General features: G+C 42.5%; 1 protein-coding gene across 3 annotated transcripts in view; it reads left to right on the top strand.

The window, feature by feature from the left end:
- Positions 1-23,559, top strand: part of mtss1 (MTSS I-BAR domain containing 1) — a 131,779-nt gene that overhangs the window by 92,403 nt on the left and 15,817 nt on the right. For all 3 annotated transcript variants that reach the window (XM_039015174.1, XM_039015167.1, XM_039015159.1), the window contains 3 exons: positions 7,400-7,557; positions 22,619-22,726; positions 22,956-23,053. In XM_039015174.1, coding sequence (XP_038871102.1) covers positions 7,400-7,557; positions 22,619-22,726; positions 22,956-23,053 — 364 coding nt within the window. The remainder of the gene's footprint in view (positions 1-7,399; positions 7,558-22,618; positions 22,727-22,955; positions 23,054-23,559) is intronic.

Raw genomic sequence — 23,559 nt, 5'->3', positions numbered from 1 at the left:
AAAACCGTTCGAATTATGTCTGTGGGTGAAACAGAACTCTTTCTACAGCGAAATCCATGACAGGAACTGCGAAGGTCTGAAAACTAGGCTCTGCTCTCAGATCAGTTTAAAGCTCTGTTTGTATCCTATGGGTCGACATGAACTGCACCCGCCTTCCCCTGGATGTCAGTAACCAATGAGAAGTGGAATGGACTTTCTACGTAGTACTCAGAGGTTATAAAAGGCCAAGGAGCGAGGGGTCCTCTCTTTTCAACGCTCGCCATTACGCAAAGCAAGACCTCAGGATGGCGTTTTGAAACGCTCAGTTATCGACCTTAGATATATCCGTCTGTAATTTAATTCGTTATAGGTGTTAGAAACATCATAACGAAGTTATTTTAAACCGAGTTATATCAGTTTATGCGAGTATATTGCTATTTTCGGAATTTCCTTAGTATTGAGTTTGAAGATTTGGGCATGCTGTGGCCTCATAGCTACTTGTTAGCTGCTATTTCCGAAGTTGAACACGACGTTTTACAACCAAGCAACAATTCTTTTGGACAAAGGACCACTTCGCCAAGATTCTGATGGAAGCTCGTCCAAAAGTAAGAGCTATTTATGATGTTATTCCGTATTTATGTGGAAAAATGTAAACGTATTTGTCCGCCATTAGTCTGGCTGTAACGCACACTGTATGTCTATTAACGTTAATTTTAAAAATCTAACTCAGCGATTGCATTAAGAACTAATTTGTCTTTCAATTGCTGTCCAACCTGTATTTTTTTAGTCAAGTTTATGAATAGCTTTCGATAAGAATAGGTGCCTTTCCAAGATGGCGCAGGACAGATTGCTTGATTTTTTTGCCCACAAATCACGTTGTGTAACCACGAATTGTGCGGCTAAATATGCACATTTTCGAACCAACTCTATATGAATTGTGTAATATGATGTTACAGGACTGTCATCTGAAGAATTCTGAGAAGGTTAGTGAAAAAATTAATAGCGTTTGGTGGTTTATAACGTTATTGCTATTTTTGCCTTGAATCAATGCTGCTGTGTGACTGACTATTGTAGTAAGCTAAGATAACGCTATATTGTGTTTTCGCTGTAAAACACTTAGAAAATCTGAAATATTGGCTATATTCACAAGATCTGTGTCTTTCATCTGCTGTACGCTGTGTATTTTTAAGAAATGTTTTATGATGAGTAATTAGCTAATACACGATGGTCTCTGTAGTTATTCTAGTCGCTTTGGGGAGAGTTGTGATGGGGGCTGCAATTGTAAACTATGATTTATACCTGAAATATGCACATTTTTCTAACAAAACCTATGCTATACAATAAATATGTTATCAGACTGTCATCTGATGAGGTTGTTTCTTGGTTAGTGGCTATTTATATCTTTATTTGGTCGAATTTGTGATAGCTACTGATGCAGTAAGAAAATGGTGGAGTAAGAAAAGTGTTGTCTTTTGCTAACGTGGTTAGCTAATAGATTTACATATTGTGTCTTCCCTGTAAAACATTTTAAAAATCAGAGATGATGGCTTGAATCACAAGATCTGTATCTTTCATTTGGTGTCTTGGACTTGTGATTTCATGAACATTTTATTTTATGATATCCCTGTAACTTTAGGCTAGGCTATGCTAGTCAGCTTTTGTGATGGGGGGGATCCCGGATCCGGGTTTGGGAGGTGTTAGAGGTTAAGAACAAGTTTTTATTTACAATGACGGCCTAGGAACAGTAGGTTAACTGCCTTGTTCAGGGGCAGAACGACAGATTTTTACCTTGTCAGCTCGGAGATTTGATCTAGCAGCCTTTCGGTTACTGGCCCAACGCTCTAACCACTAGGCTACTTACTGCATTTGAACTGATTCCAGAAGCCGACCCAAAAGCTGGCTATATATAAGTATAAAATATATGGATGAGCAGTGAGAGTGTCAAAGATAGGAAAGAATAGATAGTGAAGTATACAGTATATATATATGAGGTGAGCAATGTGAGATACGTAAACATTAAAGTGACTAGTGTTCCATTTATTAAAGTTGCCAATGATATCAAGTCTGTAGGTAGGCAGCCACCTCTGTGCTATTGCTGGTTGTTTAACAATCTGCTGGCCTTGAGATTGAAAAACAGCTTGTATCTCTGTCCCAGCTTTGATGCACCTGTACGGACCTCGCCATCTGGATGGAAGCGGGGCGAACAGGCAGTGACTCGGGTGGTTATTGTCCTTGATTTTTTTTGACCTTCTGTGACATCGGGTGCTATAGGTGTCCTGGAGGGCAGGTAGTTTTCCCCCAGTGATACGTTGTGCAGACCACACCACCCTCTGGAGAGCCCTGTGGTTGTGGGCGGTGCAGTTGCCGTGCCAGGCGGTGATACAGCCCAACAGATGCTCTCAATTGTGCACCTGTAAAAGTTAGTGAGGGTTTTCGGTGACGAGCTACATTTTTTTCAGCCTCCTGAGGTTGAAGAGGCACTGTTGCGCCTTCTTCACCACACTGTCTGTGTGCGTGGACCATTTCAGATTGTTTGTGATATGTACACCGAGGAACTTAACACCTTCTCCACTGCTGTCCCATCGATGTGGATAGGGGGGTGCTCCCTTTGCTGTTCCCTGAAGTCCACGATCATCTTGTTTTGTTGACGTTGAGTGAGGTTTTTTTCCTGACACCACACTCCGAGTGCCCTCACCTCCTCCCTGTAGGCTGTCTCGTCGTTGTTGATAATCAAGCCTACCACTGTAGTGTCGTCTGCAAACTTGATGATTGAGTTGGAGGCGTGCATGGCCACGCAGTCATGGGTAAACTGGGAGTACAGAAGTGGGCTGAGAACGCACCCTTGTGGGGCCCCAATGTTGAGGATCAGCGAAGTGGAGATGTTGTTTCGTACCTTCACAACCTGGGGGCGGCCCGTCAGGAACTCCAGGACCCAATTGCACAGGGTGGGGTTGAGACGCAGGGCCTCAAGCTTAATGATGAGCTTGGAGGGTACTATGGTGTTGAATACTGAGCTGTAGTCAATGAACAGAATTCTTACATAGGTATTCCTCTTTTCCAGGTGGGATAGGGCAGTGTGATGGCAATTGCATCGTCTGTGGACCTATTGGGGTGGTATAGGCAAATTGCAGTGGCTCTAGGGTGACCGGAAAGGTGGAGGTGATATGATCCTTGACTAGTCTCTCAAAGCACTTCATGATGACAGAAGTGAGTGATACGGGCGATAGTCGTTCAGTTACCTTTGCCTCCTTGGGTACAGGAACAATGGTGGCCATCTTGAAGCATGTGGGGACAGCAGTGGCGACGTTGTTTTGGGGCAGCGTCTCAAAACTGTTCGAATGCCTTGGGTGGTTCGAACAACTTTTTTGGGAAAGTTGTATTCCTGGTCGTAGTGCCGGTTGTGCTGGTAAGTTGACGTCTCTCTGATATCCAATAGTTTTTCCCGGCTGTATGTAATAACACTTAAGGTTTTCTGTGCAAACAATGTAAGAAATGATGCATAAAACAATACAATATAGTTTCCTAAGGACTAGTAGTGAGGTGACCCTCTTTGTCGGTGTCTTCTTGCTAAGTGAATAGGGCTGTGATGGTCATGGAATTTTGGATGACGGCCAGCCCAAATGACAGCGGTCTCCATAATAAGTTGCTGCCATAGAAATAGATTGAATAGAAGGTGCCATCCCCATTCAAATCAATGGTGGCATAATGGTTGAACTGGTGGCCATTGTGAGTGTACCCATAGGAACAAAGCAGAAGGTAAAAGCAGGAAGTGTACCCATCAATATGTGCTGTGATTTGATGATTCACCTCAACTGACATTACAAAAAATGCTTTCCATTGCATGAGCCACATCGGTTAACATAATTTGAATGAACATTCTACATTATCATCGAAATTATTGCATCACAATACCAGGAATCCATTGCAAGTGTACCCATGAGTTTACCAGTCAAATTGGCAAGGTACCAAACCTGTTCTATTCATTCTATTTCTGTCTTGTGCTGCTGCTGCATTGTGGGGGGTGAATGCAACAAGTGTAGACCTTAACCTTTCTGGCGCAGGCATTCCGCTAGCGACCCACCTCGACAACATCCGTTGAAATTGCAGAGCGCGAAATTCAAAATACAGAAATAGAAATATTTAACATTCATGAAAATACAAGTGTCATACATCAAAATAAAGCTTAACTTCTTGTTAACCTCTCTGGGATATGTGGAACGCTTGTGTATAAGATACCAAATTAAAGCTACACTCGTTGTGAATCCAGCCAACATGTCAGATTTCAAAAAGACTTTTCGGGGAAAGCATAAGATGCTATTATCTGATGATAGCACAACAGTAAACAAAGAGAGTGTCGCATATTTCAACCCTGCAGGCACAACACAAAACGCAGAAATAAAATATAAATCATGCCTTACCTTTGACGAATTTCTTTTGTTGGCACTCCAATATGTCCCATGAACATCACAAATGGTCCTTTTGTTCGATTAATTCCGTCCATATATGTCCATTTATTTGGCGCGGTTGATCCAGAAAAAAACAGCTTCCAATTTGCGCAACGTCACTACAAAATATCTCAATTACCTCTAAACTTTGCCAAAACATTTCAAACTACTTTTGTAATACAACTTAAGGTATTTGTAAACGTTAATAATCGATCAAATTGAAGACGGGTCTATCTGTTTTCAATACAGGATGACAACAAACTAACGATACTTTTCTAGTCTTGCGCAACTCTCAAACAGTACACATAACGTTACACTGATTCCAGATGGCCGTTCTTCTTCATTGCAGAAAGGAATAACCTCAACCTATTTCCAAAGACTGGTGACATCCAGTGGAAGCGGTAGGAACTGCAAACAGGTTGATTAGAAATCTGGTATCCCAATGAAAACTCATTAAACAGAAAGTGACCTCAAAAAAAAAAAAAAAAAATCTGAATGGCTAGTCCTCTGGGTTTTGCCTGCTACATAAGTTCTGTGATACTCACAGACATGATTCAAACAGTTTTAGAAACTTCAGAGTGTTTTCTATCCAAATCTACTAATAATATGCATATCTTATATTCTGGGGATGAGTAGAAGGAAGTTGAAATTGGGCACGTTATTTATCCAAAAGTGAAAATGCTGCCCCCTATCCTAGAGAAGTTAATCCAGCCACTGTGTCAGATTTCAAAAAGGCTTTACGGCGAAAGCACACCATGCGATTATCTTAGGACTGCGCCCCGCCTCCAAATGCATGAAAAACATTTTTCAACCAGGCAGGTGCGCCACGAAAGTCAGAAATAGCGATATAATAAATGCCTTACCTTTGAAGATCTTCTTCTGTTGGCATTCCAAAAGGTCCCAGCTACATCAAAAATGGTCCTTTTGTTCGATAATGTCCTTTATATCCCCAAAAACTCAGTTTAGCTGGTGCGCTTCATTCAATAATCCACTGGTTTCCCTCCTTCAAAATGCATACAAAATGAATCCCAAACGTTACCAATAAACTTCTCCAAACAATTTAAATAATGTTTAGAATCAAAACTCAGGTACCCTAATACGTAAATAAAATTAAAAATGTTGATTAGTTATTGTCTTTACCGGAGATAAACAACAAAGAACGTGCTCTCATCCACGCGCATGAAAACACTACAGCCAAAATGGCCTCTGTAGCGCCGAGCAGTTGCCATACCGGGCGGTGATGCAACCTGTCAGGATACTCTCGATGGTACGAGGAATATAGATGAAACTCTCTTGGTAGATAGTGTGGTCTATAGCTTATCATAAGACGCTCTACCTCAGGCGAGAAATACCTTGAGACTTAAATATTAGACATCGCGCACCAGCTGTTATTGACAAAGACACACGCCCCCACCCCTCGTCTTACCAGACGTAGCTTCTCTGTTCTGCCGGTGTATTGAAAATCCCTCCAGCTCTATATCATCTGTGTCGTCGTTCAGCCACGACTCGGTGAAACATAAGATATTACAGTTCTTAATGTCCCGATGGTAGGATAATCATAGTCGTAGGCCATCCATTTTATTTTCCACTGATTGCATGTTTGCAAGTAGAATTGATGGCAGTGGGAGTTTCCTCGCTCGCCTGCGGATATTCAAAAGGCAGCCCGATCTGCGTCCTCTTTTCCTCCTTCTTTTCTTCAGGCAAATGATGGGGATCTTGGCCTGTTCCCAGGAGAGCAGTATATCTTTCTCGTCCGACTCGTTAAAGGAAAAAGCTTCTTCCAAGTTCGTGTTGAGTAATCCCAGTTCTGATGTCCAGAAGTTATTTTCGGTCATAAGAGATGGTAGCAACCACATTATGTACAAAATAAGTTACAAACAACGCAGAACAACGAACAAAATAGCACAATGGTTACGGGCATGTAAAACGTCAGCCATCCTCTTCGGTTGCCTAGATAACCAAAGACTTGTTTGCTACAACACCTTTTAATTTTTCAGCAAGGAACAACAAACTTATGAAAGCCTCCCATCTTCTTCAAAATGCTTTTATTGAGGGCTCTGATGGTCCCTCTTTCCAACAGCTTTGAAATCTCCTTCTGAAATCTGTAAGTGGATTCAGTTAGCGTATTGTGTGTGAGTGTGTGTTATACTGTGTAGATGCGTGTTATGTAATTGGTAAGTGCATGCGTGTGTGTTTGTTAGGCATTACAGGTGTGTGTTTGAGGTATTAAGGTGTGTGTGTGTGTGTGTGTGTGTGTGTGTGTGTGTGTGTGTGTGTGTGTGTGTGTGTGTGTGTGTGTCAGCCAACTGTATGTGGAACCTCTTTCCATGGCAGCTGAACTAAGATGAGTAGGCAGGCACACACCCCCTCTTGTCTCTTTAAAGACCCCTGCATACCACACACAGCATTATTCAACACACACACAGCCTTCATGCTGTACGCTGTTGGCCTTCACTCTGGCCCAGTGAACCCAAATACCAGTGTCCACCACCTCTTGACAGGCCTGCAGCATGCGTCTCCCCAGAGAGCACGCTGACATAACAGCTGAGGAGGAGAGGAGGCTGTAACGACGCTGGTCTGGTAACCTCTTTATTTAGACGCTCTACACCCGCTGGGAAATAGCAATGTTATACTTCCATCTGGTGGGTAAAGTATGTTATGGCAGCCACTCTACTATATGGCTCGCCTCTTTTTACAGTTCCTCAATCGTGGTCTGAATTTTACTTCAAGGGTTTGGGGGGAAATTAGACTGCAATTAGAAAGGGAAGGAAAGTTGGTCTCAAAATATTTGTATATTATTCAATAAGTTGTGAGGACAGATTGGCCCCCCTCCCAAACAAATGTGTTTCGGGCATGGGGCATCGTTTTCTATCCTGGGTTTGTTGACTTGCTATAGCAGCCCACTGGCTTTGTGTGCCTGTTTTGTAGCCCTCTGCTTTGCCTGACATCTTTGGTTCCCCCCCATGCTTCCCCAGGGAAGGACGAGGTGCGCGGGCAGTTGGACAGCGCCCTGCAGGATGTGAACGTGCGCTATGCTGTGCTGGAGGAGACTGAGAAGAGGGCCGCGTGCCGTGCGCTCATCGAGGAGAGGGGCCGCTACTGCTCCTTTGTCAGCATGCTCAAACCCATGCTGGTGAGTAGCATCACACTGTTCTTCTACCTAAATTCCCTTTCCCCTCTGTGCCTCGCTCACTCAATTGTGTTCGGACCGCTCCCTCTACACACGCGTGCTGAGTGCGCACACAAGCTCCCGTTAGGCCTACAGAAATAAATGTCTATAAAAACGTATCTGATGGGATACACAAGCTAAATTCCTTGCCAAAAGACACCAGTTTTATCACAGTTCAAAGTTTACTGAAGTAGAGAAATGCAGTATGTGTTCCAACTAGAGGTCGACCGATTATGATTTTTCAATGCCGATACCGATTATTGGAGGACAAAAAAAGCCGATGCCGATTTATTTATTTTTTTAAAAACATTTTTTTATATATATATAATATATATATATATATCATACACACACACACATTTTTGTAATAATGACAATTGCAACAATACTGAATGAACAATTAACACTTTTATTTTAACTTAATATAATACATAAATACACACACACACGCACACAGCTCTGAAGTGACAATGATACTGAAGAGTCTGCTTAGGAGACAAATACTCTCAACTGTTTGAATAAAACTAGAGTTTAAGTTACCTGTGAATGTTGAAAACATAAACTTTAATTTCTATATGCAGGAAATCCTATTTTAATAATGGGCATGGTAAGAATTGACAACCAAAGTGCGAGTCATAATTCCCATGACACATTCTAGCAAAATCTGAAAAGCGGTTTATTTTTTAGATTCACTTAAAATAAGGTCTGTGTTTCGTGTAGGCTTACATCACCGTGCCAATTTTATAACTGTGTAGATATCCATAGGACAAGGTAACTCTGATCAATATTGGCTAAATATAAGCGAAGATAAAAAAAATTGTAGAGTGGATTTATGAAAATATGTTGACAAACGTTACCTTATCCTAGTGAGATTTACACGGGTATCAAAACGTCGAGGCGGTTTAAGCCTGCACGAAACACAGACCTTATTTGAAGTAGATCAAGACATTCTCTATGGAAGACATGAACGGTAAAATAACGAAGGAACCCCTTTCAAATTCAGCCGCAAGTTATTACAGGAATTATAACGCGTCGACTATTTCTCTCTAAACCATATACCTTTGACTAATCCGGAAACTATCACCTCGAAAACAAAACGTTTATTCCGTTCCGTATTTTATCTAATGGGTGGCATCCATGAGTCTAAATATTCCTGTTACATTGCACAACCTTCAATGTTGTCATAATTACGTAAAATTCTGGCAAATTAGTTCGCAAAGAGCCAGGCGGCCCAAACTGTTGCATATACCCTGACTCTGCGTGCAATGAACGCAAGAGAAATGACACAATTTCACCTGGTTAATATTGCCTGCTAACCTGGATTTCTTTTAGCTAAATATGCAGGTTTAAAAATATATACTTGTGTATTGATTTTAAGAAAGGCATTGATGTTTATGGTTAAGTACACATTGGAGCAATGACAGTCATTGATTGATTGTTTTTTATAAGATAAGTTTAATGCTAGCTAGCAACTTACCTTAGTTTACTGCATTCGCTAACAGGCAGGCTCCTCGTGGAGTGCAATGTAATCAGGTGTTAGAGCATTGGACTAGTTAACTGTAAGGTTGTAAGATTGGATACCCCGAGCTGACAAGGTTAAAAATCTGTCGTTCTGCCTCGTTCTAGGCCGTCATTGAAAATAAGAATGTGTTCTTAACTGACTTGCCTAGTTAAATAAAGATTAAATAAAGGTGTATAAAAAAAAATATATTTTTTTTAAACGGCAAATCGGCGCCCAAAAATACCGATTTCCGATTGTTATGAAAACTTGAAATCGGCCCCGATTAATCGGCCATTACGATTAATCGGTCGACCTCTAGTTCCAACAACGAGCTGCAGTTTTGGAATAATTGTGCCATCTATATTCCGCTTAGGCTACTTTGCGGTTGTCACTAGTTACCACTGCCACAAAGTCAAAATTGATGATATAAAAAATGAATGCTCTTTTAAGGTTAGGCATAAGGTTAGCATTGTGGTTAAGGGTTAGTTTTAAAATCAAATTTTAAGAAAAATAGGTGGGGTTTATGACTGTGGCTGTGGTAACTTGTGACAACCCTACTTTGCAATCTGCTAGTGCCATTTAGAATTGTATAGCCAGTAGCTCGCAGCCCACCTATGAGTAGCTTGCCAAACAATTCTGAAAGTACATACAATTTTCACATTTTCCAACACAAAACTGTCATGGACAAATCTCACAAGTATCAGACACCACAAGCTCCCAGCTACTATTTAATCAACTCAACATTGACATTATCAAAACCCTGTTAAGTTTGGCTTTTTAAGCATAACACAATATCTGCTAACACAATATCTGCCAATTATCTGCAATATTGCTGCTGTCTGTGTGGTGTGCACACTTTTCCATCACTCCGTGTGTAGCCAGTTGATTTGTTAAGTGTTTTGGGTTGACAGAAATACTTACCCCAAAACCTAATTTAAATGTTAATTGCAAAGATGGCTTACCTGGCAGAAGTATATCATTAATAATTAATTGGCAAACTTTGCCATGAAATGAGCAGCAGCAGTATAAAACCATCACTAGACCGGCCCAGTTACTCACTAGATGCATAATTAAAGCTGCAATATGTAACTTTTTGGGCAACCCCACAACATTTATATACACATGAGTTAGTATAGATCTATCATTCTCATTGAAAGCAAGTTTAAGAAGCAGTAGATCTGTTCTGTAAACTCTATTTCTATGCTTCCGATTTTTAAGTTTAGATTTTGCATGTAAACTCAGCAATAAAAGAAACCCTTTTTCAGGACCCTGTCTTTCAATGATAATTTGTAAAAATACAAATAACTTCACAGTTCTTCATTGTAAAGGGTTTTAACACCGTTTCCCATGCTTGTTCAATGAACTACACTGCTCAAAAAAATAAAGGGAACACTTAAACAACACAATGTAACTCCAAGTCAATCACACTTCTGTGAAATCAAACTGTCCACTTAGGAAGCAACACTGATTGACAATAAATTTCACATGCTGTTGTGCAAATGGAATAGACAAAAGGTGGAAATTATAGGCAATTAGCAAGACACCCCCAAAAAAGGAGTGATTCTGCAGGTGGTGACCACAGACCACTTCTCAGTTCCTATGCTTCCTGGCTGATGTTTTGGTCACTTTTGAATGCTGGCGGTGCTCTCACTCTAGTGGTAGCATGAGACGGAGTCTACAACCCACACAAGTGGCTCAGGTAGTGCAGTTCATCCAGGATGGCACATCAATGCGAGCTGTGGCAAAAAGGTTTGCTGTGTCTGTCAGCGTAGTGTCCAGAGCATGGAGGCGCTACCAGGAGACAGGCCAGTACATCAGGAGACGTGGAGGAGGCCGTAGGAGGGCAACAACCCAGCAGCAGGACCGCTACCTCCGCCTTTGTGCAAGGAGGTGCACTGCCAGCGCCCTGCAAAATGACCTCCAGCAGGCCACAAATGTGCATGTGTCTGCTCAAACGGTCAGAAACAGACTCCATGAGGGTGGTATGAGGGCCCGACGTCCACAGGTGGGGGTTGTGCTTACAGCCCAACACCGTGCAGGACGTTTGGCATTTGCCAGAGAACACCAAGATTGGCAAATTCGCCACTGGCGCCCTGTGCTCTTCACAGATGAAAGCAGTTTCACACTGAGCACATGTGACAGACGTGACAGAGTCTGGAGACGCCGTGGAGAACGTTCTGCTGCCTGCAACATCCTCCAGCATGACCGGTTTGGTGATGGGTCAGTCATGGTGTGGGGTGGCATTTCTTTGTGGGGCCGCACAGCCCTCCATGTGCTCGCCAGAGGTAGCCTGACTGCCAATAGGTACCGAGATGAGATCCTCAGACCCCTTGTGAGACCATATGCTGACACATGCACATTTGTGGCCTGCTGGAGGTCATTTTGCAGGGCTCTGGCAGTGCACCTCCTTGCACAAAGGCGGAGGTAGCGGTCCTGCTGCTGGGTTGTTGCCCTCCTACGGCCTCCTCCACGTCTCCTGATGTACTGGCCTGTCTCCTGGTAGCGCCTCCATGCTCTGGACACTACGCTGACAGACACAGCAAACCTTTTTGCCACAGCTCGCATTGATGTGCCATCCTGGATGAACTGCACTACCTGAGCCACTTGTGTGGGTTGTAGACTCCGTCTCATGCTACCACTAGAGTGAGAGCACCGCCAGCATTCAAAAGTGACCAAAACATCAGCCAGGAAGCATAGGAACTGAGAAGTGGTCTGTGGTCACCACCTGCAGAATCACTCCTTTTTTGGGGGTGTCTTGCTAATTGCCTATAATTTCCACCTTTTGTCTATTCCATTTGCACAACAGCATGTGAAATTTATTGTCAATCAGTGTTGCTTCCTAAGTGGACAGTTTGATTTCACAGAAGTGTGATTGACTTGGAGTTACATTGTGTTGTTTAAGTGTTCCCTTTATTTTTTTGAGCAGTGTATAAACAATTAATGAACATGCACCTGTGGAACGGTCGTTAAGCTTACAGACAGTAGGCAATTAAGGTCACAGTTATGAAAACCTAGGACACTAAAGAGGCCTTTCTACTGATTCTGAAAACACCAAAAGAAAGATACCCAGGGTCCCTGCTCATCTGTGTGAACGTGCCTTAGGCATGCTACAATGATGCATGAGGACGGCAGATGTGGCCAGGGCAATAAATTGCAATGTCCATACTGTGAGATGCCTAAGACAGTGCTCCAGGGAGACAGGACGGACAGCTGATTGTCCTCGCAGTGGCAGACCACATGTAACAACACCTGCACAGGATCGGTACATCCGAACATCACACCTGCGGGACAGGTACAGGATGGCAACAACAACTGCCCGAGTTACACAAGGAATGCACAATCCCTCAAGCAGTGCTCAGACTGTCCGCAATAGGCTGAGAGAGGCTGGACTGAGGGCTTGTAGGCCTGTTGTGACGCAGGTCCTCACTAGACATCACCGGCAACATCGTCGCCTATGGGCACAAACCCACCGTCGCTGGACCAGACAGGACTGGCAAAAAGTGCTCTTCACTGACGAGTCGTGGTTTTGTCTCACCAGGGGTGATGGTCGGTTCCGCGTTTATCGTCGACGGAATGAGCATTACACCGAGGCCTGTACTCTGGAGCGAGATCGATTTGGAGGTGGAGGGTCTGTCATGGTCTGGGGTGGTGTGTCACAGCATCATCAGACTGAGCTTGTTGTCATTGCAGGCAATAGCAACGCTGTGCGTTACAGGGAAGACATCCTCCTCCCTTCCTGCAGGCTCATCCTGACATGACCCTCCAGTATGACAATGCCACCAGCCATACTGCTCGTTCTGTGCGTGATTTCCTGCAAGACAGGAATGTCAGTGTTCTGCCATGGCCAGCGAAGAGCCCGGATCTCAATCCCATTGAGCACGTCTGGGACATGTTGGATTGGAGGGTGAGGGCTAGGGCCATTCCCCCCAGAAATGTCCGGGAACTTTCAGGTGCCTTGGTGGAAGAGTGGGGTAACATCTCACAGCAAGGACTGGCAAATCTGGTGCAGACCATGAGATGAGGAGGCGGTGCACTGAAGTACTTATGTTGGCCACACCAGATACTGACTGTTACTTTTGATTTTGACCCCCCCCCCCCTTTGTTCAGGGACACATTATTACATTTCTGTTAGTCACATGTCTGTGGAACTTGTTCAGTTTATGTCTGTTGAGTCTTATGTTCATACAAATATTTACACATGTTAAGTTTGCTGAAAATAAACGCAGTTGACAGTGAGGGCTTTTCTTTTTATGCTGAGTTTATAACTTTCAGTTTTGTACACCAGCTTCAAACAGATGATAATACAATATGTTTGGTTATGGAAAATATATTTCACAGTGGTTTAAATGGTACAATGATTCTCTACACTATACTTGTTTTGTCACAAAAACTGAAAATAGGCAGACTATTAGAAATTTAGCAACCAGGAAATGGCGGAGCGATTTCTGCATGGTCCATCTTTAAATTGCCATATGCACAATTAAAGGAGAATTACACAAAACATCTTGACATCTTCAAATGCATTGACATGGACTGAAAACATCAATTTTTGTTGTTTCTCTATGAACAAGTATCATTTTGAGTGGAAAAACAAAACAATTTGAAAACCAGGAAAAATAAAACGGAGAAAACATACACTACCGTTCAAAAGTTGGGGGTCACTTAGAATTTTCCTTGTTTTTGAAAGAAAAGCAAAAATAAATGTCCTTTAAAATAACATCAAATTGATCAGAAATACAGTGTAGACATTGTTAATGTTGTAAATGACTGTTGTAGCTGGAAATGGCTGTTTTTTAATAGAATATCTACATAGGTGTACAGAGGCCCATTATCCGCAACCATCACTCCTGTGTTCCAATGGCACGTTGTTAGCTAATCCAAGTTTATCATTTTAAAAGGCTAATTGATCATTAGAAAACCCTTTTACAATTATGTTCGATTCGATTACAGGCTCAAAATGGCCAGAAACAAAGCACTTTCTTCTGAAACCCATCAGTATATTCTTGTTCTGAGAAATGAAGGCTATTCCATGCGAGAAGTTGCCAAGAAACTGAAGAGCTCGTTCTCCGGGATGCTTGCCTTCTAAGCAGAGTTCCTCTGTACAGTTTCTGTGTTATTTTGCCCATCTTAATCGTTTCTTTTTATTGGCCAGTCTGAGATGTGGCTTTTTCATTGCAACTCTGCCTAGAAGGCCAGCATCCTGGAGTCGTCTCTTCACTGTTGACGTTGAGACTGGTGTTTTGCGGGTACAATTTAATGAAGCTGCCAGTTGAGGACTTGTGAGGCGTCTGTTTCTCAAACTAGACACTAATGTACTTGTCATCTTGCTCAATTTGGCACCGGGGTCTCCCTCTGATCTTTCTATTCTGGTTAGAGACAGTTTGCGCTGTTCGGTGAAGGGAGTAGTATACAGCGTTGTACGAGATCTTCAGTCAAGTTTGGACACATCTAGTCATTAAAGTTTTTGGGGTTTTTTTGTTCTTCAATTTTCTATATTGTAGAATAATAGTGAAGACATCAAAACTAGGAAATTACACAAATGGAATCATGTAGTTAACAAAGAATTTTAATTAAATAATCATAGATTTTAGATTCTTCAAGGTAGCCACCCTTTGCCTTGATGACAGCTTTGCACACTCTTGGCATTCTCTCAACCATCTTCACCTGTAATGCTTTTCCAACAGTCTTGAAGGACTTCCCACATATGCTGAGCACTGCTTTTACTTCACTCTGCGGTCCAACTCTTCCCAAACCATCTCAAATGGGTTGAGGTCGGGGGATTGTGGAGGCCATGTCATCTGATGCAGCTCTCCATCACACACCTTCTTGGTCAAATAGCTCTGACACAACCTGGAGGTGTGGTGGTTCATTGTCCTGTTGAAAAACAAATGATAGTCCCGCTAAGCGCATTCCAAATGGGATGGCGTATCGCTGCAGAATGCTGTGGTAGCCATGCTGGTTAAGTGTGCCTGGAATTCTAAATAAATCACTGACTGTATCACCAGCTACGCACCCCCACATCATCACACCTTCTCCATGCTTCACGGTGGGAACCACGCATGCAGAGATCATCTGTTCACCTACTCTGCGTCTCACAAAGACACGGCAGTTGGAACCAAAAATGTTGGACTCATCAGACCAAAGGACAGATTTTCACTGGTCTAATGTCCATTGATTGTGTTTCTTGGCCCAAGCAAGTCTCTTCTTCTTACTGGTGTCCTTTAGTAGTGGTTTCTTTGCAGCAATTCTACCATGAAGCCATGATTCACACAGTCTCCTCTGAACAGTTGATGATGTGAGGTGTCTGTTTCTTGAATTTCTCAGGCTTGTAACTCTAATGAACGTATCTTCTGCAGCAGAGGTAACTCTGGGTCTTGCTTTCCTGTGGTGGTCCTCATGAAATCTAGTTTCATCATAGCGCTTGATGGTTTTTGCAACTGCACTTGAAATTTTACTGATTGACTGACCTTCATGTCTTAAAGTAATCATGGACTGTCGTTTCTCTTTGCTTATTTGAGCTGTTCTTGGTATTTTACCAAATAGGGCAATCTTCAGTATACCCACCCCTACCTTGTCACAACATAACTGATTGGCCCAAATGCATTACGAAGGAAAGAAATTCCACAAATGAACTTTTAATAACGCACACCTGTTAATTGAAATGCATTCCAGTTGACTACCTCATGAAGCTGGTTGAAATAATGCCAAGTGTGCAAATTTGTCCTCAAGGCAAAAGGTGGCTACTTTGAAGAAATATAAAATATATTTTGATTTGTTTAACACTTTTTTGGTTACTACATAATTCCATATGTGTTATTTCATAGTTTTGATGTCTTCACTATTCTACAATGTAGAAAATAGTAAAAATGAATAACCCTTGAATGAGTAGGTGTCAACTTTTGCCTGGTTCTGTATGAGGCAATTAGGATTCGTTATCTGTAATGGTTATGATAAATTAGGTAATGTTACGCACTGTTGGCATATACAGTGCATTCGGAAAGTATTCAGACCCCTTGACTTTTTCCACATTTTGTGATGTTAGAATTGATTTAGACATTTTTGCAAATGTATATTAAAAAAATAACTGAAATCACATTCACATACAGTTGAAGTCGTAAGTTTACATACACCTAGGTTGGAGTCATAAACTCATTTTTCAACCTCTCTGCAAATTTCTTGTTAAAACTTCTTAGGGATAGGGGGCAGTATTTTCACGTCTGGATGAAAAGCGTACCCAAAGTAAGCTGCCTGTTACTCAGGCCCAGAAGCTAGGATATGCATATAATTAGTAGATTTGGATAGAAAACACTCTGAAGTTTCTAAAACTGTTAGAATATTGTCTGTGAATATAACAAAACTGATTTGGCAGGCGAAACCCCGAGCACAATCCATCCAGGGAAAAAATGTTTTGAGGTCATTGTGTTTTCTAATGTTTTTCTATGGGAACCCTGATTTATTAGGGCCCAGATTGCAGTTCCTATGGCTTCCACTAGATGTCAACAGTTTTTAGAAATTGGTCGATGTGTTTCTTTTGAGAAATGAAGAAGTAGTGCTGTTCTTTGTACGTGTCACTCTGAAGGTCTAGTATTTTGTTGTGTGTGAACAGGAGCGCGCTCTGGGTTATTTCTCTTCGGTATTGGAAACTGTTTATCCAGTCTTAAATTTGATCGATTATTTACATTTTAGGGTACCTGAGGTTGGATTAGGAATGTTGTTTGAAATGTTTGGACCAAGTTTACAGGTAATTTATTAGATACTTTATAGTCATGTTGGGCGAGTTGGAACCGGTGTATTTCTGAATCAAATGCACCAAATAAATTGACATTTTGGGGATATAAAGAAGGAATTTATCGAACAAAACGACCATTCATTGTGTCACTGAGACATTTGGGATTGCAAAAAGATCTTCAAAGGTAAGGCATTTATTAGGTGCGACTTTTGTGTCGCACCTGCCTGGTTGAAAAATGATTTTCATGTGTTTTGAATGCGGGGCGCTGTCCTCAGATAATCACATGGTGTGCTTTCGCCGTAAAGCCTTTATGAAATCTGACACAGCGGCTGGATTAACAAGAAGTTAAGCTTTATTTTGATGTATTACACTTATATTTTCGTGAATGTTGAATATTTCTGTAGTTTGAATTTGGCGATCTGCAATTTCACCGGATGTTGTCAAATCTATCCCGCTAACGGGATTGGCGCGTTAAGGGATCACTAAGAGGTTTTAACAAACTATAGTTTTGTCAAGTCGGTTAGGACATCTACTTTGTACATGACACAAGTCATTTTTCCATAAATTGTTTACCGACAGATTATTTCACTTATAATTCACTGTATCACAATTCCAGTGGGTCAGAAGTTTACATACACTAAGTTGACTGTGCCTTTAAACAGCTTGGAAAATTCCAGAAAACAATGTCATGGCTTTAGAAGCTTCTGATAGGCTATTTTTTTTTATATACACTGCTCAAAAAAATAAAGGGAACACTTAAACAACACAATGTTACTCCAAGTCAATCACACTTCTGTGAAATCAAACTGTCCACTTAGGAAGCAACACTGATTGACAATACATTTCACATGCTGTTGTGCAAATGGAATAGACAAAAGGTGGAAATTATAGGCAATTAGCAAGACACCCCCAAAAAAGGAGTGATTCTGCAGGTGGTGACCACAGACCACTTCTCAGTTCCTATGCTTCCTGGCTGATGTTTTGGTCACTTTTGAATGCTGGTGGTGCTCTCACTCTAGTGGTAGCATGAGACGGAGTCTACAACCCACACAAGTGGCTCAGGTAGTGCAGTTCATCCAGGATGGCACATCAATGCGAGCTGTGGCAAAAAGGTTTGCTGTGTCTGTCAGCGTAGTGTCCAGAGCATGGAGGCGCTACCAGGAGACAGGCCAGTACATCAGGAGACGTGGAGGAGGCCGTAGGAGGGCAACAACCCAGCAGCAGGACCGCTACCTCCGCCTTTGTGCAAGGAGGTGCACTGCCAGCACCCTGCAAAATGACCTCCAGCAGGCCACAAATGTGGATGTGTCAGCATATGGTCTCACAAGGGGTCTGAGGATCTCATCTCGGTACCTAATGGCAGTCAGGCTACCTCTGGCGAGCACATGGAGGGCTGTGCGGCCCCACAAAGAAATGCCACCCCACACCATGACTGACCCATCGCCAAACCGGTCATGCTGGAGGATGTTACAGGCAGCAGAACGTTCTCCACGGCGTCTCCAGACTCTGTCACGTCTGTCACATGTGCTCATGTGCTCAGTGTGAACCTGCTTTCATCTGTGAAGAGCACAGGGCGCCAGTGGCGAATTTGCCAATCTTGGTGTTCTCTGGCAAATGCCAAACGTCCTGCACGGTGTTGGGCTGTAAGCACAACCCCCACATGTGGACGTCGGGCCCTCATACCACCCTCATGGAGTCTGTTTCTGACCGTTTGAGCAGACACATGCACATTTGTGGCCAGCTGGAGGTCATTTTGCAGGGCGCTGGCAGTGCACCTCCTTGCACAAAGGCGGAGGTAGCGGTCCTGCTGCTGGGTTGTTGCCCTCCTACGGCCTCCTCCACGTCTCCTGATGTACTGGCCTGTCTCCTGGTAGCGCCTCCATGCTCTGGACACTACGCTGACAGACACAGCAAACCTTTTTGCCACAGCTCGCATTGATGTGCCATCCTGGATGAACTGCACTACCTGAGCCACTTGTGTGGGTTGTAGACTCCGTCTCATGCTACCACTAGAGTGAGAGCACCGCCAGCATTCAAAAGTGACCAAAACATCAGCCAGGAAGCATAGGAACTGAGAAGTGGTCTGTGGTCACCACCTGCAGAATCACTCCTTTTTTGGGGGTGTCTTGCTAATTGCCTATAATTTCCACCTTTTGTCTATTCCATTTGCACAACAGCATGTGAAATGTATTGTCAATCAGTGTTGCTTCCTAAGGGGACAGTTTGATTTCACAGAAGTGTGATTGACTTGGAGTTACATTGTGTTGTTTAAGTGTTCCCTTTATTTTTTTGAGCAGTGTATATATATATATATATATATATATATATATATATATATATATATATATATATATATATATATATATATATATTTTTTTTTATCTGTTATTTTACCAGGTAAGTTGACTGAGAACACGTTCTCATTTACAGCAACGACCTGGGGATGAATGAGCCAATTGTAAACTGGGGATTATTAGGTGACCGCGATGGTTTGAGGGCCAGATTGGAGATTTTAGCCAGGACACCGGGGTTAATTTCTTATGGCTGCAATCCCGGTAACGGGATGATATGACAACAGCCAGTGAAAGTGCAGGGCGCCAAATTCAAAACAACAGAAATCTCATAATTAAAATTCCTCAGACATACATGTGTTTTATACCATTTTAAAGGTAATCTTGTTGTTAATCCCACCAAAGTGTCCGATTTCAAATATGCTTTTCAGCGAAAGCACTACAAACGATTATGTTAGGTCACCACCAAGTCACAGAATAAGCACAGCCATTTTTCCAGCCAAAGATAGCAGTCACAAAAAGCACAAATAGAGAGAAAATTAATCACTAACCTTTGATGATCTTCATCAGATGACACTCATAGGAATTCATGTTACACAATACATGTATGTTTTGTTTGATAAAGTTCATTTTTATATAAAATAAATCTGAGTTTACATTGGCGTGTTACATTCACTAGTTCCAAAAACATCCAGTGATAGTGCATAGCCACATCTATTCAACAGAAATAATCATCATAAATGTTGATGATAATACAAGTTAACACATGGAATTATAGATATACCTCTCCTTAATGCAACCGCTGTGTCAGATTTCAAAAAAACTTTACGGAAAAAGCAAACCATGCAATAATCTGAGACGGCGCTCAGAACTATAGTCAAATTTGCCGCCATGTTGGAGTCAACAGAAACCAGAAATTACATGATAAATATTCCCTTTGATGATCTTCATCAGAATGCACTCCTAGGAATCCCAGGTCCACAAAAAATGCTTGATTTGTTCAATAATGTCCGTTATTTATGTCCAATTAGCTACTTTGGTTAGCGCGTTTGGTAAACAATTCCAAAGTCACAAAGCGCGTTCACTAAAACGTGACGAAATGTCCAAAAGTTCCGTAACAGTCAGTAGAAACATGTTAAAGGATGTATTGAATCAATCTTTAGAATGTTGTTAACATAAATCTTGAATAACGTTCCAACCGGAAAATTACATTGACTTTAGATGAGCGATGGAACGGAGCTCCCTCTTATGTGAACGCGAATGGTGAAAGCATGGTCACCTCATGGCAGTGGTGACTAATTCTCCTCTCATCCGGCCCCCCATCACAGTAGAGTCATCAGACAAAGTTCTACAGACTGTTGGCATCTAGTGGAAGCCGTAGGAAGTGAAAACTCATCCATATCTCGCTGGGATTTCAATGGGAGCTTGTTTGAAAATCCACCAGCCTCAGAATTTCCACTTCCTGTTTGGATTTTTTCTCAGGTTTTTTACCTGCCATATGAGTTCTGTTATACTCACAGACATAATTCAAACAGTTTTAGAAACTTCAGAGTGTTTTCTATCCAATACTAATAATACTATGCATATATTAGCAACTATGACTGAGGAGCAGGCCGTTTACTCTGGGCACCTCTGTGCACCTTTCATCCAAGCTACTCAATACTGCCCCTGCAGCCATAAGAAGTTAACACCCCTACTCTTACGATAAGTGCCATGGGATCTTTAATGACCTCAGAGAGTCAGGACACCCGTTTAATGTCCCATCTGAAAGACGGCACCCTACACAGGGCAGTGTCCCCAATCACTGCCCTGGGGCTTTGGGATATTTTTTAGACCAGAGGAAAGAGTGCCTCCTACTGGCCCTCCAACACCACTTCCAGCAGCATCTGGTCTCCCATCCAGGGACTGACCAGGACCAACCCTGCTTAGCTTCAGAAGCAAGCCAGCAGGGGTATGACATCATTTGAGTCAATTGGAAGTGTACCTGTGGATGTATTTCAAGGCCTACCTGCAAATTCAGTGCCTCTTTGCTTGACATCATGGGGAAATCAAAAGAAATCAGCCTCAAAAACACTTCAGAAAAAATGTTGTGGACTTCCACAAGCCTGGTTCATCCTTGGGAGCAATTTCCAAATGCCTGAAGGTACAATGTTCATCTGTACAAACAATAGTACGCAAGAATAAACACCAAACGACCACGCAGCCGTCATACCGCTAAGGAAGGAGACGTGTTCTGTCTCCTAGAAATGAACGTACTTTGGTGCGAAATGTGCAAATCAATCCCAGAACAGCAAAGGACATTGTGAAGATGTTGGAGGAAACGGGTACAAAAGTATCTATCCACAGTAAAATGAGTCCTATATCGACATAACCTGAAAGGCCGCTCAACAAGGACGAAGCCACTGCTCCAAAACTGTCATAAAAAATCCAGACTATGGTTTGCAACTGCACATGGGGACAAAGATCGTACTTTTTGGAGAAATGTCTTCTGGTTTGATGAAACAAAAATATAACTGTTTGGCCATAATGACCATCTGTTTGTTTGGAGGAAAAAGGGGGAGGTTTGCAAGCTGAAGAACACCATCCCAACCGTGAAGTACGGTTGGAAGCATCATGTTGTGGTGGTGCTTTGCTGCAGGAGGGACTGGTGCACTTCACAAAATAGATGGCATCTTGAGGCAGGGAAATAATGTGGATATATTTAAGCAACTTCTCAAGACATCAGTCAGGAAGTTAATGCTTGGTCGCAAATGTATCTTCCAAATGGACAATGACCCAAAGCATACTTCCAAAGTTTTGGAAAAATGGCTCAAGGACAACAAAGTCAATGTATTGGAGTGGCCATCACAAAGCCCTGACCTCAATCCTATAGAACATTTGTGGGCAGAACTGAAAAAGCGTGTGCGAGCAATGGAGACCTACACCAGCTCTGTCAGGAGGAATGGGCCAAAATTCACCCAACTTATTGTGGGAAGCTTGTGGAAGGCTAGGTTTGACCCAAGTTAAACAATTTAAAGGCAATGCTACCAAATACTAATTGAGTGTATGTAAACTTCTGACCCTCTGAGAATGAGATGAAAGAAATAAATCATTCTCTGTTATTATTCTGACATTTCACATTCTTAAAATAAAGTGGTGATCCTAACAGACCTAAGACAGGGAATTCTTACCAGGATTAAATGTCAGGAATTGTGAACGACTGAGTTTAAATGTATTTGGCTAAGGTGTATGTAAACTTCCGACTTCAACTGTAATTGCCCATGATTTTGGAATGAGATGTTCAACGAGCAGGTGTCCACATAATTTTGGTCATGAATTGTATTACCATCCCCTAAGGATTGAGGAAATTGGGTAAACTGACTTGGAATATATGGTTAGGGGTGATTTCTACCTGCTGGTCGTGTGTCTGTGAACTGATTTTGGATCTGTGGATAGGGGTGACTGGTTTGGTGATTGGTTGTGTGTCTGTGATCTGATCTGGGTTCTGTGGTTGTTTGTGTGCAGGATCATGAGATTAGCATGCTCGGAGAGGTGACCCACCTGCAGACCATTCTGGAAGACCTGAGCACCCTGACGGCCGAGCCCAGCAAACTACCCCTGTCCAGCGAACAGGTTCGATGGATGATTCTTACACACAGCCAAACACTTGACACAGACATCTATATTTTTACAAAAAAAGACATGGACACACACACACTTGTTCGTGCCACACACACACTGGCATCAATATACCTTCACAAATGCACTTAATCACATACTCGCACACGGTGTTAGAAACTCCCACTTATCCATATTCTCATTCTCCCACATTGAAACTCTTTTTCTCCCTACTTCTGAACAGGTGATCCTGGATCTGAAGGGATCAGACTACAGCTACAGTTACCAGACGCCCCCTGCCTCCCCCAGCAACACACTGTCCCGCAAGAGCAGCATCAGCGGGTAGCTAAACCCACACACATGCATGCATAAACATGCGCACACACACACTCTACACAAAGTACTCAGGTAGACATATTGGCACACACATACACACGCACACACACACTGCTTCACACCAAATGTGCTGCCTTTGACACTGCATGGGGGCCATCTTGACATTTTAGAGAGCTCACCAAAGAGGGTGAAGTGTGCAGGAAGCAAAACTGTATCAAATGGATAGTAGCAGCAGCAGCAGCTAAGTGAAGTTCAGTGTGTCTGTGCTTTTGCAGACTGGAGCCAGCTAAGGAAGTGTGCTCCCGTAACAGGGTTCAATGGGTTGCCATTTGGGATGCAGCCTTGGAGAGGGATGGAGGGAGGGGTGATGAAGAGAGCAGACGACTGAGTAAAGTTCAGTGTTGACAAGTGAAGTTGAGCCAAGGGAACTGAAGGAAAACATGCGTGGTGTCCTGTCAGAACACATGCAATCTCGCAAAGACACGCACGCACACATACACACATGTTCCTGG

The sequence above is a fragment of the Salvelinus namaycush genome, chromosome 2 (genome assembly GCF_016432855.1).
Source record: "Salvelinus namaycush isolate Seneca chromosome 2, SaNama_1.0, whole genome shotgun sequence".
Lineage (NCBI taxonomy): Eukaryota > Metazoa > Chordata > Actinopteri > Salmoniformes > Salmonidae > Salvelinus > Salvelinus namaycush.
The sequence above is the reverse complement of the archived record's forward strand: the minus strand, read 5'-3'. Positions and strand labels throughout refer to the sequence as shown.